The sequence below is a fragment of the Merops nubicus genome, unplaced genomic scaffold, assembly GCF_000691845.1.
Source record: "Merops nubicus isolate BGI_N331 unplaced genomic scaffold, ASM69184v1 scaffold2449, whole genome shotgun sequence".
NCBI classification, from domain to species: domain Eukaryota; kingdom Metazoa; phylum Chordata; class Aves; order Coraciiformes; family Meropidae; genus Merops; species Merops nubicus.
In genome coordinates this window covers 5,320-19,003 of record NW_008631555.1, presented here as the reverse complement: position 1 = coordinate 19,003, position 13,684 = coordinate 5,320, and the positions used below count along the sequence as shown (strand labels likewise).

Here is a 13,684-nt window from a genome sequence, read left to right as displayed (position 1 = left end):
GAAGGAATTAAATACACGTGCTACGTCAGTGCCTTCCTTCCCCTCTACTCCTCAGCTTTTCAGACTTGGATTTCAATCAAGTCAGTCAAAGTTCCTTTGTACCTTTGCACTTGGTGACAAATCGTGTTTTCTCCAGCGGGCGATTAAACCACACGCAGATCTGAACCATGGGAGGGAAGACAGACCCAGCTCTGTATTTCCCTTCATACCTGAAGACAAAAACACACACACACCCCTTCAACAGACAGCAAAGGACACGTGCTTGTGCTTTTCTAACAAACTGCTTCAAAGGTCCATCTATTATTCCATCATAAGTAAGGAGAAAGCTTGGTCTTTTAAGGAATTGATAAAAATGTGGTATTATCAGTATGAGGTTGTTCAAAGCCTTCTGAGGAGGGCCACAAAGATGAGCTGAGGATCAAAAATGAGATGAACTCAACTCATCCAGGCTCAGAGAGTTGGAGCTGTTCAGCCTGGAGAAGAGAAGGCTCCAGGGAGACCTTCTGGCAGTGTCCCAGTATCTGAAGGGGGCCTACAAGAAAGCTGAGGAGGGACTTTTTACAAGGGCTTGGTGGTGATAGGACAAGGGGGAATGGCTTCAAACTGGAAGAGGGGAGATTTAGATTGAATGTAAGGAAGAAAGTCTTCAGTGAGGGTGGTGAGACCCTGGCACAGGTTGCCCAGGGAAGTTGTGGGTGCTCCAACTATGGGTGTGTTCAAGGTCAGGCTGGATGAAGCTTTGAGCAACCTGGTCCAGTGGGAGGTGTCCCTGCCCATGGCAGGGGGTTGGAACTGGATGATCTTTAAGGTCCCTTCCAACCCAAACCATTCTGTGATACTCTTCCTGCTGGACCATTTTTTCTTCCATGCTATCTACACACTATTCTTACATACTATCTTTGTCCAGAAATTTTAAATAGTTTCTTCTCCTGCTTTTCCCTTCTCTCTCTTTGGCTCCACGAAATCCACAAGCAGCTCTGGCATCCCAAGCTTTGTGCCTGTTTACTTTAGGAGCCCTACTTACATCCAGCACAGAATTCTGAATAAAAAAAGATACACATACAAACAGCACTGGCAAGCTCTGGTAAACAAATCAAGCTTCCACCACTACAGACTGAAGGTGGAAACAGTCAGGCAGGAGTTCTGATGTCTGACAGCTCTGTATTTTCTGCCAAATAGGTGCAGCAGAGAGAACTGCAACAAGATGTGCAAAGGACCCTGAAGCATGAAAAGCAGCACTCAGCATAAGTGGAAACCTTGGTACCATGCATTACTGTGCCCTTGGCCTCTGCCAAGACTGTCAGTAAGGCTGCTGGGGTTTAGGAATAATTGTTCTGCTAATAGCTAGGCTGACACAGCGAGCTCATTCCAGTAAGGCTGAAGAGCTGTCAGAATGAAATTACTCTAGTCATGATTGACCTCACCCACCCCAACCCTTCCCAGTTTATTCCCAGAGGGTTCTTCTCTATTCTTCTCAACAGCAACAGTAATCTTGCCATTGATTTAAGTGGTGACCAGAAAGGATCCTTCTCCCCATAAAAGGACAGTGATCATGTATCTACTAAGAATACTCATCAGCTTGCTTTTAAAAATGATTTACAAAGCTATTGTCTGTTCCAAATGAGTAGTCTTGGAAAAAAAAAAAAAATATATAAATTCAGTTAGTGAGAATTTTTAATCTTCAAGTTAATTAGAAAAATAGCTTTAATACTTCTCAGTCTAGATACTTGCCAGCCAGGATACATTAAATATCGAGCTCTCATCATCTGTGGATTTGAAAAGCTGCTTTCTGAGAGAATTAATTCAATATCCTCATTCCTATAAAGAGAGAAAGATGAAGATTTTTAATTTTATAGGTTCAATAAAATGACCACTATCTGTATGCTGCTTACATAAAGCAGAATGTGTTAGTCACAGTAAAACTGAGAGTATTTTTCCCTTATCATGACAGCAAGACTAAGTCATACTGTGCAAACAAAACTATACATTTCCTAATCCCTGTATTTATCTGGTCATAAAAGGGAAGATGCTTTTTGCATGAGAAGCAATTAAGAAAAAAAAAAATCTGCATCTCCTTTGCATAAGTTCCCAGAACAAACCAAGAAATTCCCAGCTGCTAAGGGCCCTGTCCTGTCTGCTGCCCCAGGTGACACGTGGTGGCCAGGGATGAAGGTTACCTCCTCACAACTCCATTTTCTGCCAAGATGAAGGACACTGCAGGGTTGGCTGCTCGGATGAGGCCCTGCAGTTGCAGGAGGAGTGGATGCTTCTGCTCTGTAGCATGGCTTGTGAAAACCACGTTGCTCACCAGTCCTGGGTAAGGAAATCAGAGGATTGTTTACTGGTATGCAACAGTGACTAAGAAATAATTAAGTAATACAACAGCCATTCTTATTTTCCTCCTGTCTCACTACAGTGATGTTACTAAAGAAAACAAGAAAAACACCCAAACCCCTCAAAAACCCCAAGAAAACCAAACAAGCAAGGAACTTTTCATCTCTTGCCAGCCCAGCAAAAACCCAGATTCCCACCTAACTTCACACATGAGCACTGTGGAATAACTACACACAGAATTATCAGGACTTATGGATTTTGCAACTGCATCTAGAGGCCAGCCAGCTCGTAAACCTGTTCTGCCCAAACCCAGAGACCTCCTGAAGGAGACAACCCTCTGCAGTCACTGGAATGACTAAGAGGAAGGATGGTGCAATCTGTGGGTTCTTGTGATTCAGGGAAAGCACTCTTTAAAAAAAAACCCCAAACTCAAAACCATGAGCCTATCAGTAGGATGCCAGTCATGGAAGATGACTCAACTAAAGAGGAAGGTTTGCTTTGCCAAAACACAGCTACACCAGCTCAAGACATTTTTCTACTAATTAGGCCATGTAGCAGAAGTAATTTAGACCCAATCAAAAGAATCCATTAATTAGAATGGAATAGATTCAGATGAGAAACAATTTGAGAGGGACTGGCTTAACAAAAAATACTAAGATTTAAAGCTTCTTGGCAGAGTGATTGTGTAGAAAGATTGCCTAAAGAGCTAAACATCAGTATTTTGGACCCTGACAATTGCTGCTTCCAAAAACAAGAGAAGGATTTGGTTTGGGATTTGTTGTCTCTGTTTCTAAAGACAGATCCCAAAATGGTATTGAGACAGCATGGCTGAACTCACAAGGCATCAAAAAAAGATAACACAGAAAAACAATAGGCTATGAGGATGAGGAGGAGGAGGCTGAAGCTCTCACTGACAAGGAAAAGCTGAGGGCCCTGGGGCTGCTGAGCTGGAGAAGAGAAGCCTCAGAGGGGATCTGAGCAGTGCTGAGCAAGAGCTCAAGGGCCCCGGGGGGCAAGAGGCTGGGGCCAGACTCTGCTCAGTGGTGCCCAGCCCCAGGCCAAGGGGCAACGGGCACCAACTGGAACCCAGGAGGTGCCACCTGAGCAGGAGGAGAAACTTCTTTGGGGTGAGGGTGTTGGAGCCTGGAGCAGCTGCCCAGAGAGGCTGTGGAGTCTCCTGCTCTGGAGAGATCCCAAACCCTCCTGGCTGTGACCCTGGGCACCCTGCTGGGGGTGAGCTGCTGGAGCAGGGGGGTGGATGAGATGATCTCCAGAGGTCCCCTCCAACCCCACCATGCTGGGATTCTGTGATAACTATCTGTCCTGAGCCCCCAGCTCCCCAGAAGACTCAGCTGTATCACCAGAAGAACAATTCTTTTTTCAGACTCAGCAGCATCCCTTCACCTTGCACCTAGTGCCACCAATTTCAAAAGAAATGGTTACTCAGTTCCTCAGAGACTGCAGTGCTGAGCCCCTGGGACTGCCTAGGAGCTCGGGATGATCCAGGATGTGCCATTAATGCTCTTTGCTCAAGGTGTGCAGCCCAGTTCAGACACTTTCTTGTAACTACAGGTAGAGTGTGAGAATATTAATCTGCCAAACACCCATGAACAACTGAACCAGGCTGCATCTCCTTCCCCCCAGCTCATCACTATTTGAAGCAGAACTCATAATGAAGCTCTCACCATGACCTGCTGCCTACAGTTACTCCTCATCTTGGCAGAAATAACTGAAGTCCACTAATCCTTGCAGAGGCTTCTTTACACAGAAATTTCTACACCAAATGTTTTTGGGGTGCTTCCATTACACCACAATTTTTCATCATTAATATTTATCTTGTTTTTTTTTTTTTTTTGGTTAAATCTCCCATAGAAGTTTCCACTCCCATTTCACAAACATCCAACTCTTCTCCAACACACAGTTGCTCTTGAGAGAGGTGGGATGGGGAGGGGACAACCTCAACCACACTTAGAAATTTAAGTCACACTGCATTCTTGAAATTATTAAGCAGATCATGCAATTAAGATGCAAAGTATGAATAAGCTAATCAACAAGCAGCCAGCGTGCTACGCTCAGTGGGGTTTTTTCCTGCATATCCCCAAACTTGCTATTAATTTAAAAGTCAAGTTTAATTAAAAACATAGTTGTACTTTCTGGGAAGCTGGCACAGAACAATAAAAGGGCTGTACAACATCAATGCTACGAGGCACACGCTCGTTAGGAGCTCTGTGCCCTGGAGAGAAGAGGTGATTGGCAAGGACTGAGCTGGCAAAGCTTAAAAATCAGGATGAAGGTTCAAGGAATAAAAATATCTAGCAAAGGAGAAGCTTCATGCTCATCAGCCATACTCTTTTTCTCCATCAATCTCTGCTTCATTTGCTCTTGTCTAGGGGGAACAGCTTTTGGGCACTAGCTGTCAGTCCTGCCTGTAATCTCCCACACAACCCTGGAAACCACAGGAGCCTGCTCAGAGTCTGGGCAACCTGCTCTGGCTCTGCCCACACCTACCCCTAACCCCTGTAGGTGCCAGCAGCCCCCAAAAACGTGCCCTGGGTTAGCAGGCAACAGGCCACAATACTGAACTGACCCACAGGTAGTGTAATCCAGAAGAAAAGCAGCTTTCTGAGAGCTGGAAGATGCCTACAGAGCTTTAGTAACAAATAATTGTGACCTTTTCTATTTAAATTGTCACCCCCATCTCCGTTTCTGCTGCATTTTGAAGACCACCCAGTTTTGTTCAATTCCTTACTTAAACACTCATCTAAAGAAAAAAAGGAATCTTTACTGCCTGGGGAATAGCATGTTCAATAGAGGCAGTAAAGAAACAGGAGGGATAGATTAAAAAATATGTATTCTTTATGGAAATAATGGATCCTCTTTGCTCCGGAACGTACAATGGGCACATTTAACAATGGTGATGTCTTCATCTGTGAAACAACCTCATGCACAACACAAGAGCTGCCAATGTGCCCTTAGACTAGGAATGTGTCATCTTACAGCCTCTGTGCAGGGAAGAGATTTCCAAAAAAGTATATTTGGAAAAGGAACTTAAGAGTATATAGATGGGGGCAAGACTCGTTTGAAAAGTTTCAGCTAATATGCAAGGGAGAGGTGAAGAAAAACTGGTAACACTGGGCACTCCAGTCAAGGCTTTCCCAGTTCTCCCTGGTCCTCATCTGTTTCTGTAGTCTTGTGGTCTTCCTGTAGTCCTCAAACATGAAGTGTCACTCATGCAAAATGATGTCATGTTGCTACAGGTTTATGGACAGAGAAAGCCACACAAGAGAAGAGACCTATAAAGCAGCAACAAAAGGCTAACCCTGCTCACTGCCAAAATTTGGAAGATTGTGGTCTTGACAAAGTAACCCCCCAAAAGTCTAATGAAAAGGTTTCTTCCTCAAAAGGGTTGTCCAGGCCTGTGCCAGGCTGCCCAGGGCAGTGGTGGAGTCCCCACCCCTGGAGGGGTTTCCAGGCTGTGGAGATGTGGGGTGAGGGACACGGGGCAGTGGGGACCTGGCAGGGATGGGGGAATGGTTTGGCTTGATGATCTTGAAGGTCTCCTCCAAACTAAAAGATTCTGTGACTCTAGGCCATGATACTCAATATTGCTATTGCACCAGAAATGAATTCTTAATTCTGCAGAAGTCAATTCTCTGCTATAAACATGATACAGTTCTGTGTTTGTCTGCAAGTTGAAGAGAGCACCACATCTCAGTCCAAAGCATACTTTTCCTCTGAAAACTTTTCACACTAAAATTGCCCCTATTCCTGTGAAACCATTTGCTTTACAGGAACAGACCTCCAGACTATCTCATGTCACATTGTGTAGCTGAAAACTAGATGACAAAACCTTGCACCATGCAGAGATCACTCACTGCTGGAAGAAGGTTCCCCTGACCTCTGGTATTTCTCTTTCTTTCAGTGCCTGGACCAGAGGAAGATTAGCTATGCTTGTCCTAAGCATTTTCTAGTTCCTCCTTGGACAATGACCAATTCTAACCCAATCAGGTCTGGACAACTGATAGAAAAGAGATTTTTTTATTACTCTGTAATAAAACCCAAAGGCAAGCTTGCACTTTTAACTTCTCAGTAGTTAGTGATACTTTCCTCTACTCCCAACTCAACATCCTCCTGCTTTCTTACATTCCACCCATGGCTTTCATCATGCTAGTTATTTATTGGTCAGTTCCCCAATTTGTAGCACCAACATAATCCCCCAAACAAGAATAAAATACTGATTTTTATAATAGCACCTATATATTTTCCAGCTTCTTCTGAGGGGCTCCCTCAGCACGTGAATAAGAGGTGGCAAAATTCTGGCAGCAACACAGAGCTCTGGGGAGTATGAATGGCCACAAGAAGAGGGCAGTAGCCTGCTCTGACAACTGCTTTTAAATGCAAACACAAAAACTAAGGATCCTGCAGTTCACTTGGGAAGACATGAATGTAAGATCAGGAAGTCATGGTGCAGTAACTGTGGTCTGACAGCAGCTTAAAAATCTCAGCTGTCATTCCCTGGTCTACCCAATTTCAGACTGAGCTTAAAATAAAGATTATCTGACTGGAGAGATCTGTTCTCACATATAGACACACACCACATGTACTGGTCTGAATGCTGTAAATCTGCTATACAACTGTTAAAAGCAACTGAGAAGGTGCCAGAGCTGAGTTTGCTTCTGCTCTTGAAACTTAACCAAGGAACGAGGTACCCAGCTCATTTTTCCCTTTCTAAAGTAGCAGAAAGGGGAACTCCACTTCCACATTTTCCACAAGAAAAGTGACACATACCTTGTGAGCACTGGTCCAAGAACTTGGGAAAAAGAAGCCTAAAAGAAACCCAGAAGTTTGTATATCAAGAATGGATATTATTATTTAAGGAAAGCATTTACATTCATTTGGACACTGACAGCTAGAGTCTTACTATGCAATCAATTGTCATGTTTCCTTTCATCAGCCAGTGTAACTGGAATAGCCTTATATCACAGAATCACAAAATGTTAGGGTTTATATGTTATGTCTTTCAGGAGTTCTCCCAAAAAAATTAGTTTTGTAGGTGGTTTTAATGCTTTAACATATTTAAGAGCTAATTCCTACCACACAATCTACCCTGTATGCTAGAAAATCAGAAAGGCTTCAATGTTACTTGAATTCCTAGTTAAACAATAGGAATTTTAAGCTTGCCATAAAGAATTGTGCCTTCCAAACACAGCAGGAGCTCCTCATGGCAAGACTGAATGCACATAATGCTCTCTGTACATGTCGTACCAATTTCTGGTACTGTGTCAGACAAGGGACAATTAAAAAAAGCTCCAGGGTAAAGATAGCACTTTATCTGTTGCCCTTGAACCACCTCTCCCCTGCCCTGGCTTACTATTCAGCATGGGGAAGAGCTTCATTTGAGACTACACCTCACCAGCAACCATCTTTGAGACAGGAAAGGGTTGGGATTTTCTTGACTGCAAGTTTCAAGTCAGACACTAAAAATCACTCTCCTTGATTTGCACAGTGAGATCTCCACAGCTGCCCAACTGAAAGATCTGTCACTGGCACTACGTGGCTACTCAGCAAATTCTTATCAGCCAAAACTTCAAAGCAAGACACAAATAGTCTACAGCACAGGCTAAGCCTCTTCCTTCAATTGCTGCTCCACTTCAGGAGCAAAACAATGTCAGTCAAAGCACTGCAGGCTACTGCTGCTATAGATACTGCTCAGCACCACGACCAGTAACACCCTAAAAAAACCCCACAACCCAGGAATGGAGCTTGTCTTGCCTATAATTATGGAAAAAACAAATTAAAACAGCACTTCAGCATCAATTCACTAATATTTTATGCAGTCTTTATTATTTATTGGCACTTTTTGTCACAGAGACAAAAAGAAGCAGTAAGGTCATGTCTATTTATTGACTAAACACAAGAAGTGTGTTGGGCAGTGTGTTAAAAACAGCAAGGAAGTTTAAGGACTATAAAACAATTGGGCAGCTCCCCTCTCAGCTGTGCTGCACAGAGTTTTATCACCAGCAAATGCTAAGAACTCTGAAAACTGCAGCTGCTCTAAGGTACTTCTATCAAATCAGCTGCAAAGTGCAACTGCCATATTTCAGTCTTGCAGTTTTACAGGTAGGTCTATGAAATCAGTTCCACGTTTGGTGATGTGTGGAAAGTCTGAAGCTGTGTAACAGCAACCAGACCACACTATTCTAAAATGTCAGGGACTTGGCTTTGCTGCCATTTCCTCCCCACCCTGCCTCTGCAGTAACCCAGGATATCAGATTTTCATGCTTGCAGTGCTTTGGCTTCCGTGCTTTGTCGTTCTCTTCCACTGAATTTAGGACTGCTTCCCATCAGTTCCATATATGAAGATTTTACAGATTTAAAATCCCAAACTACTGACACAATCAATAATTCAAACTGAGAGTCTCAGTTTTTTGGCACGCTCACAAAAAGATGGTAAGAAAAAGAGTGATTTTAAAAGCACACACATGACAGGACAGTTGACTGTGCAGATTTTACGAAGTCCTGTGCCAGACTATACATATTTAAGCAACATACTAATGACAACCTTTGATTATTCTTCCACAATTTAAATTTTTATTAATAGTATATAGAATTATACACCTAGTGGAAACCAAGTGTTGTCATTATAAACCAAACAGCACTTCAGAGATCACCTAAGATGGATTACCTCACAGTTTTATGAGATTTAAGACAGTTCAGTGGCATTTAACCATCATATATCTCTAATCATTACAAAAGGGATCTCATAAACTTACATATCTACTTTCAAACCTGTAAAAAAATATATCTAAAAGTATACCTGTGTTCCATATAGCAACTCAGAGGCTCTACACAAGTATTCACTGCTCCAATGATGAAAGATGACTTCACATCTGGGTCAGGATGAGTCTGCAGAGCTTGTACCACATCAATAACATCAGTGTACCTGTAAGAAAACAAAATGAAATCTGGTTTCAGAGACACAGAATGACACGTTTCAACATATACTAAGAAATCAGTTGCTTGCAGGAAGGTTAGATTTCTAAAGAAGCCTTCCAAAATAGTTATAAAAAAGTTCAAAACCTGGCAAATCCAGACAAATACAGCTGACTGCAAGTGGGGAAATAAATGACTGACAGCTACAGAGAACAGCAGTAGAAACTTTGTGCTGAACAACTGAAAAAGCTTTCAGGAAGCACCAAATTGAATTAATGATTTAATACAAGCCTGTTAATGCCCACAGCCAAGAATATTAAACACCATGTGTGATTCCAGTCAAAAAAGAACTGAAAAAGCAACACCTCTCACTTATCAGCATTCCAATTTAAGATTATTTCTATAATTAACATGTCCATTTTTAATCAGTGCTCCAGCCACTGCTGCATTACACTTCAGCATGATAGCAAAGTTTAGGTGTACCCCAGATTTTATTCCAGGTGTTTATTTCTCAGCCAGCTACAATCTTCTCTCAAAGCTGTACCATCAGTTATCAAGTTCATGAATTATTTAAAGAACTCCAGCTATTTTAAAGTTGTCTATAGCAACACTCAGCTACACAGAAAGAACAGAGAACCTATAATTAGCCATCCCTGAAGCCAGTGCTGCTACAGGAATATCAGTTATTTTGCACATCATTGTACTTTATACCACTCCTACTAACTTTAAGGAAAAAATTATGACTCTAACATGGAAAAATAGTTTTGTTTTTTAGCACTAGGAGGATGGAGCATAATGAAGAAAATGCTAAGCTCCAGATATATCCCTCTGAAAGATGAACACGTGGGCTCATCTGGGAAGCAAAAACATTCCAGGCAGGTTAGGGTGGCACTTCCCTCCAGCTAGTTTATGGTACCTGCTGATGACTCAGAAACAGAGGGGGCAAACATCCTGCAGACCATGGTAGTTCTCAAATGCTGCACTTGAGATGGAAATGTCAAACAGACATGCATTGGAGTCTTCATCTCTATTCCACCAGAAAACTGGTGTTTATCTGAAACATGTTAATCAGTCCTGCTTCAGCATCGCCTGAGGTATCAAGTGAAGGGTGTATTTTTGACAGCTTGCTGTCTGCTGCTGGTTTTAGAGGTCAGAATCACAGAATGGTTTGGGTTGGGAGGGACATTTAAAGGCCATCTAGTCCAACCCCCTGCAGGGAGCAGGGACATCCCCAACTAGAGCAGGTTGCTCAGAGCCCCGGCCAACCTCACCTGGGATGGTGCCAGGGATGGGGCAGCGACCACCTCTCTGGGCAGCCTGGGCCAGGGGCTCACCACCCTCAGTGTCAAAAATGTCTTCCTTCTCTCTAGTCTAAACCTCCTTTTTTAGTTTTAAACCACCCCACCTTGTCCTGTCACAACAGGCCCTGCTCAAAAGATGGTGCTCGTCTTTCCTGTAGGCCCCTTCAGGGGGCAAGCCTGCAAGAGAAGGTCCCCCCAGAGACAGCACAGACACACAACCACTACAGAGTGATGGGAACGTTTAAAAACGCCTTGGGCACGGGAAAGGAACAGAAAATCCCTCTTTGTATGCAACAGTTGAAAGAGTTTGAAGCATTTACCCTTGCAGGACCACCAAGAGACGCTTCTTCTCCTGGGCCTGGGGGGGCTGGCGGCCGCCGAGGTGCTGCGGAGCCTCCAGCACGCCGGAGAGGAAACGCTGGAAGTGGGTGGCACTGAAGCACTCAGGGCTGTCCATGGTCTGACGGTACACCACCCACCTGAGGGGCAGAGCATGGGGGGAGGATCACCTTCCATGACACAGCACTCCTGGCTGCTTTTTATTTCGAAGCAACAGACTAAAAACAAACTGGACGAGCGCTAAAGTTCCACTTCGCTCACAGCTCATGGGGAAAAGGAGTTTAACTCAGCTTTCTGTCCTTCCCAGCATGGGCACATGGGCACACAGGCCCAGGGGAAGAAATTGTTCCTCAGGTCCAACCTCGACCTCCCCTGGGGCAATTTGAGGCTGTTTCCTCTTGGCCTGTCCCTTGTCCCTTGGGAGCAGAGCCCAACCCCCCCCTGGCTCCAGGCTCCTGTCAGGAGCTGTGCAGAGCCAGAAGGTCTCCCCTGAGCCTCCTTTGCTCCAGGCTCAGCACCCCCAGCTCCCTCAGCTGCTCCTCCCCACACTTGGCCTCTAGACCCTTCCCCAGCAGCTCCGTTGCCCTTCTCTGGCCACGCTCCGGCCCCTCAAGGTCCTTCTGGGAGTGAGGGGTCCAAAACTGACCCTAGAATTTGAGGGGTGCCCTCCCCAGTGTCCAATCCAGGGGGATGATCCCTGCCCTAGACCTGCTGGCCACACCAGTGCTAATCCAGGCCATGATGCTGGTGGCCTTCTTGGCCACCTGGGCAACACACTGGCTCATGTTCAGCTGGCTGGTGACCACCCTCCCCAGGTCCTCTCCTGCCAGGCAGTTTCCAGCCCCTCTGCCCCAAGCCTGGAGCACTGCAGGGGGTTGTTGTGACCCCACCTGTCCTGCACACGTCCTGCTACCACAGAATGGAGAGCAGGTCAGATTCAGAGCAGTGCTGTCAGGAGGACTGTCAGTGAAGACTACTCCAAGAAAAATGACTCTCTACCCCAAGTCAGTAAATAGAAGCTCTTCACCCATTTCCTTCAAGCTGTGATGACTTCCAGCCTTGCTTAAGGCAGGATTCATTTGGCTTTAGCCCAGGTATTCTGAACTAGTTGTAGCACCAGCGATAGTTCCAGACACACATTTTAGATCTACAGAGATACCTGTGGTGTTCTTAATGTGGGCTATCAACAAAGAAATCACCAGTGCTATTTTTCTTGTATAAATAGTTAAAATCTGAGGGCAAACCTACCTGCCACAACACTGTTAAATGAGATGCCTGAAATAAGAGAACTGAAGCACTCCAAGGTGCCTCATCATATTTACTGACTTCATTCTTACAACAGACAAGTTTGCAAATTCAAAAGTGGGATATTCAAAACAGATTAAGTGAAATATTGATAGTTTCCTTTCTTTCACAATGAGCTGGTCTTTGGTGATTTGGAGAACCAGTGGTTTGAACTATGAACCCAGAAGTGTACAAACCTTCCATGCTCCTTGTTAAATGTTACAAGGAAAGCACACAGGTCGCTGCAACGGCATCCTGGAAGGCCAGTTATAATGGTGATGACCACCTAAAAACACAGGGAGAAGGGAAGAAATGGGCAACCTGCAGACTAGCCATGAGCTACAACAAGTGCACACACATAAGGCTTCTATCTTGATAAAACCTGAATGTAAAATTCAATGGCATTAACCACAGACACAGCAAGAAAGTGCAGAACTGTAATTCTGTCCACAATTACTCAGCTACACATGATTTTAGAAATATTTTTCTCCTCTTCATTTTCATAGCTCAAATACAGTGAAAGGATAATGAATGAACACAGCAAACAGCATTATCAAAACCTTTAACATTCAAATCTGGTCTGCAGTGTAAATATTAATGCAACTATCAGACAAAACACAGCAACAGACAGCAAAGAGGCTGTTTCCTGTGATGGGGAGGGTGCATTCAAACACAGAGAACAGTATTTGGGCAAAATGGTTCAAAAAGTGATTGTTTATGTGGGTAGTGTCAAACACAAAGAGCAGCTCTGGGTTTTGGATACTGAACTGAGTGTGCAACACACCAAATCCATTCCAGCACAGCTGCATTTTCAGAGGCTGCACAGTAACAGCACTAACACACCAAAGGCTTCTCAGCATCAAATCTGTTTTCATTACAGAATCATAGAATCATTCTGCCTGAAGAAGTTTCAGATCATTGAGTCCAACCCTCCCCCCAGCACTGCCAGGTCCCCACTGCCCCGTGTCCCTCACCCCACATCTCCACGGCTTGGAAACCCCTCCAGGGGTGGGGACTCCACCACTGCCCTGGGCAGCCTGGCACAGCCCTGGGCAACCCTCCAGGGCAAGAAATTGTTCCTCAGGGGCAACCTCAACCTCTCCTGGGGCCACCTGAGGCTGTTTCCTCTTATCCTGTCCCTTGTTCCTTGGGAGCAGAGCCCGACCCCCCCCTGGCTCCAGGCTCCTGTCAGGAGCTGTGCAGAGCCAGAAGGTCTCCCCTGAGCCTCCTTTGCTCCAGGCTCAGCACCCCCAGCTCCCTCAGCTGCTCCTCCCCACACTTGGGCTCTAGACCCTTCCCCAGCTTTGTTGCCTTTCTCTGGCCATGCTCCAGCCACTCAAGGTCCTTCTGGGAGTGAGGGTCCCAAACCTGACCCCAGGATTCGAGGTGCAGCCTCCCCAGTGCCCAGGCCGGTGGGACGATCCCTGCCCTACTCCTGCTAGCCACACCAGAAGCCAGGATGCTGGTGGGCTTATTGGCCACCTGGGCCCACA

At 44.9% G+C, this 13,684-nt stretch overlaps 1 protein-coding gene across 1 annotated transcript in view; it reads right to left on the bottom strand.

Moving 5' to 3' along the window:
• LOC103779949 (chromosome unknown open reading frame, human C20orf194) overlaps positions 1-13,684 on the bottom strand; it is a gene marked incomplete at its 5' end in the record, with an annotated part of 20,659 nt that overhangs the window by 5,144 nt on the left and 1,831 nt on the right. Inside the window, 7 exons of the mRNA XM_008947595.1 lie at positions 103-209; positions 1,732-1,818; positions 2,178-2,313; positions 7,123-7,160; positions 9,152-9,277; positions 10,889-11,047; positions 12,389-12,477. Coding sequence (XP_008945843.1) covers positions 103-209; positions 1,732-1,818; positions 2,178-2,313; positions 7,123-7,160; positions 9,152-9,277; positions 10,889-11,047; positions 12,389-12,477 — 742 coding nt within the window. The remainder of the gene's footprint in view (positions 1-102; positions 210-1,731; positions 1,819-2,177; positions 2,314-7,122; positions 7,161-9,151; positions 9,278-10,888; positions 11,048-12,388; positions 12,478-13,684) is intronic.